Source organism: Bison bison, unplaced genomic scaffold, assembly GCF_000754665.1.
Source record: "Bison bison bison isolate TAMUID 2011002044 unplaced genomic scaffold, Bison_UMD1.0 scf7180017847522, whole genome shotgun sequence".
Lineage (NCBI taxonomy): Eukaryota > Metazoa > Chordata > Mammalia > Artiodactyla > Bovidae > Bison > Bison bison.
Window position 1 is genome coordinate 12196 of NW_011478095.1, and position 3921 is coordinate 16116.

Below are 3921 nucleotides of genomic sequence, written 5' to 3' on the forward strand. Positions count from 1 at the left end.
TAAACTCCGGGAGTTGGTGATGGACAGGAAGGCCTGGCATGCTGCAGTCCATAGGGTCACAAAGTTGGACAAGACTGAATGACTGAACTGAAATGAACTAAAGTCTATTCACATACATAGTTCAGAGTTAAGACAAGGACGATATATGATCACTGGTTTTAATGTGTCAGCGACACAAGAGACTGTTGACATTTTCTTGTTCTAAAACTCTTCAGTCTGGGTAGTTAACTTTAAAAGTTTAGAAAGCCACTAATTTTTCCTATGTTCAAGATGAAATAAACACTGAACAGAAGTCAAACAATACATTTCATCTTGCCTTCTAAATAATTACTAATCTGCAGCCCTACCCAGTAACCAGATTTATTCTGGGAAATTAAAACATAGAAATTCTAAAATTTTTACATTTATATTTTTCTCATTTATTTCAAAAGGACCAAATGTATAAGCAGTCAGATTGCCCATTAGGCCTGACCCTGCCTTCTTCCTCTCAGATGGGTGTGAACACAATCAGTGCCACTGGCTATAACCTACAGCTCTTCCGGCCTAGTATTCTCTCTCATAGTGGCATTAAGGAGAAACATGATTTATCTCCATCAGGCCAACCTCAAGAGGTTAAGAGGTACCTTAATAATTAGTAAAGTTCCACTGGAACTACTCCTGAGTCTGTTTATATTCTCAGAGTCCTAGCCTCTGCGTTAGGAGTATGGTCAAGTGAATTAAAAACCTGCCATAGGTGTAGAGAATGTAATAGCATATTGCTTACATGTCAAGCAAAAGAATGCAAAGATAATCAAAATTATGAGGGACATTAAAATTGAGAGATTTTCTACTCATATATAAGCATTGACTACAACAAAAGTTTACTGAGAAAGATACTCGATAACTGCAACCTAGGAAGAAAAACTTGATCAAAACAGCTGAGAAGCTTTCTAGGTAGCCTGCTCATCCCCAATTTGGGCTTAGATGTTGATTGTATGTAGGATTTATTATTATCATTACCTTTTATGCTAGCTTCCATGAACATTCTAGGCCTTGATATGTTGATTTTAGCAGCAGCCATGTCTTGAAGTGTCAATATATTGAGACATCAAGACCGAGAATACAGTCTTTCTCCTTAGGAACACATTATAATAAGTTTTAAGGAACACTAAGATTCCAAATCAGACTCATTGGAGATCAAATTATAATTTGGTCAGCAGTTGTCTAATAGGAACCAAACCATCAAGGCTGCAGCATGCATGTTCCTGAAGCCTTATTAAATTTAAATTAGCTGAAATCTGGGAAATTGGTAACAGCAGGGGTATCCCAATCTATTCTTTCGGAAATGTCCATTAGTATTTTTTCTTGATGTCCAGTTAATACATGAAACACAACCATGAGTTCATGACCTTCCTTTATTTTGTTCAGACTAGTGACTGAAAAAAATCAGTTTTTCTAATCCTTCAAGTCATGTAGATTTCTGGAGAATTAGAAATAATCATTCATTTTTGGCCACAATGGTAGAGAGAGAGGTGCACTAATGTTAATTCAGTAGAAACATTCTTGTAAATCTTATGATTTGAATTGTCTTTGAGCACAACAAAATGTGTATTATTTTTCCTCTTTTAAGGGCCCCAGTCTTCTTTCCTTCTACTGATTCACTGTGACTACTGACACCCCAGAGCCAGGTGGATGGAAGAAATAAAAGAGCATTTTGATAGGAGAAAGAAAAGGCATTTTGCTTATGTTACTGAACGATTCCTTAATAGGTACGTAGGAGCCAAGGAAACGTTGTCAAAATTTTAAATTATCTTTTTAAGACAAGACATTAATAACTCCCCTTGATTAAAATGGTAATAAAGAGTCCTTGTTGACTAAATAATCATCCTAAGATGGAGTTCAAGTTTTCACAATTATTTCCAACAGAACAAGGGAAGCTAATGACAATATAGCTGTCTTTCAATTATGATACAATTTCAGTTATGATTAGCATACTTTCAAGATTATCTTTCCTAAATGGAGAGCCTAGATAACGTAACAAAAGATTTATTCATTAAACAGAGAAAAATCCTTCATTTTTTGATAAGCAAATATGAGTAAAGCATAAGTTGCCATTCACACTGGATAAGATCATGTTTAACAGAATGTACATACTGTTATATAGGGATTGAGTTCTTGGTAATTTTATGTTTGTTGTTTTACTATTTATGTTTATTATATTTTGTCATTAATTCTTTAATAAATTTTTATTTGAAAAAAAATCACCTTACTTAGAAATTTTCTTGGTGGGTAGGAGGACTAGGAGAATGACCCAGAGTCCAGGATATGGTTAACACTTGGAATCAACAAAATCACCCAAGGTTAAATTATGTAACTGTCAACTGCATTTGCTATCAGGCCTTGCTGCAGTCAGGGCATTCCAGAAGGATTTACAATGATTTCCAAAGAAAGAATCCATGGGCTTTGCAATTATGATAACTACTAAAGTTCTTAGGTCCATGAAGCTCAGTGATGACTAAGTTGAATCCAATCAAGAAAGACTGCCAGGGACTCGAGCCTTGAAAGAAACATGTTACTGTCTGTAAGTGGTTGCCTCAACCTGACCAAACCAAGTAAATTGTTGAAGATGAAGAGACTTAAATGCAGATTACTATCCTTATTCCTATAACTCAGAAATTTTCTTTGTTGAAGTAGAATTGAACCTTCCTAGGATCCAGGCTGGAGTACTGGTGACAGCATTTGCTCAGGCTCTTTGCCAAAGTCTGGGGACCACATAGGAAGACTCCCACCGCCAACCTGCAAGAAGAGAATGGTAGCCAGAGCTAGAAGGCAGCAAAGGCTGCTGATGGTTTGTGGGAATGTTTTCCACCTCTGCTATGCCTCTCCTCCCACCAACCTTACATAAAAACTCAGTTATTGATGGTCTCACGTTCTTCATGTTCATCTCACCTTTTCTGTTTGCAATCCCCAATATGCTCCCAGCCCTTAACCCTCTCAGTACTTAGCCTTGCCTATTCTACTGAGCACACCCATAGGATATGGAGAGCAGTGCCCTATGAACTACTGGACTCTAAAGCCAGGCTGTCTAGGTTCTAATCCCTGTACTGACATTTGTCCCAGCTGTATGACTTTAGGCAAGTTTCTTAATCTCTCTTTCACCATTCCCCCCGACCCTGTAAAATGGGGATAAAAATAGTATCCAGCTCATAGTCTTGTTTGGAGGTTTAAACAAAAACAACATGTGTAAAGCAATTTAAAAAATGCCTGGCACATAGCAAGTGCTTATGTTAGCTGCTATTAAAGCCATCTAGTGTTTTCTCACATTGAAGAGGTGGTGATTCTTCTTGCCAAAGATACTCTTTCTAACTAGGCTCTGGGCCTCACTCTCTCCTTCCTTCCCTCATATCTTCCTCTCCTCTCTTTTATTTGAAATGTAATTCCCATGACATAACATTCACCCTTTTAGAGTGTGCAGCTGGTGCTTTTTAGTATAACCACCAAGTTGTGCAAAATCTGAGAACATTTTCATCTCAAAAAACCCATACACATTAGCAGTCATTTGCCATTTTCTGCCAACTGCCCCCACCCCTGCCCTAGATAATCAAATCTACTTCCTGTCTCTAGATTTGCCTAGTCTGGAATCAAATGATATGTGGCCTTTTCAAGGTTCACCCATGTTGTAGCATATAACAGTACTGCATTCCTTTTTACAACTGAATAATATTCCCTTGTGTGAATATATCACATTTTGTTTATCCATTCATCTGTTGATGGACACTTTTGTTTCCACACTTTTTGGCTATTTTACATACATTCATACACAAATTTGTGTGTGGACATATGTTTTCATTTCTTTTGGGTATATACTTAGGAGTCAAAATGCTGAGTCATGTGGTGATGGAATTTAACATTGAGGAAATGCCAGAGTTTCCCCAAAGTAGT

At 37.2% G+C, this 3921-nt stretch overlaps 1 protein-coding gene across 1 annotated transcript in view; it reads right to left on the reverse strand.

The window, feature by feature from the left end:
• Positions 1-2592: 2592 nt before the first annotated feature.
• The window catches only part of LOC104991072 (NADPH oxidase 1-like), a gene marked incomplete at its 5' end in the record, with an annotated part of 5576 nt that continues 4247 nt past the window's right edge, over positions 2593-3921 (reverse strand). The window contains 1 exon segment of the mRNA XM_010843423.1: positions 2593-2775. Coding sequence (XP_010841725.1) covers positions 2649-2775 — 127 coding nt within the window.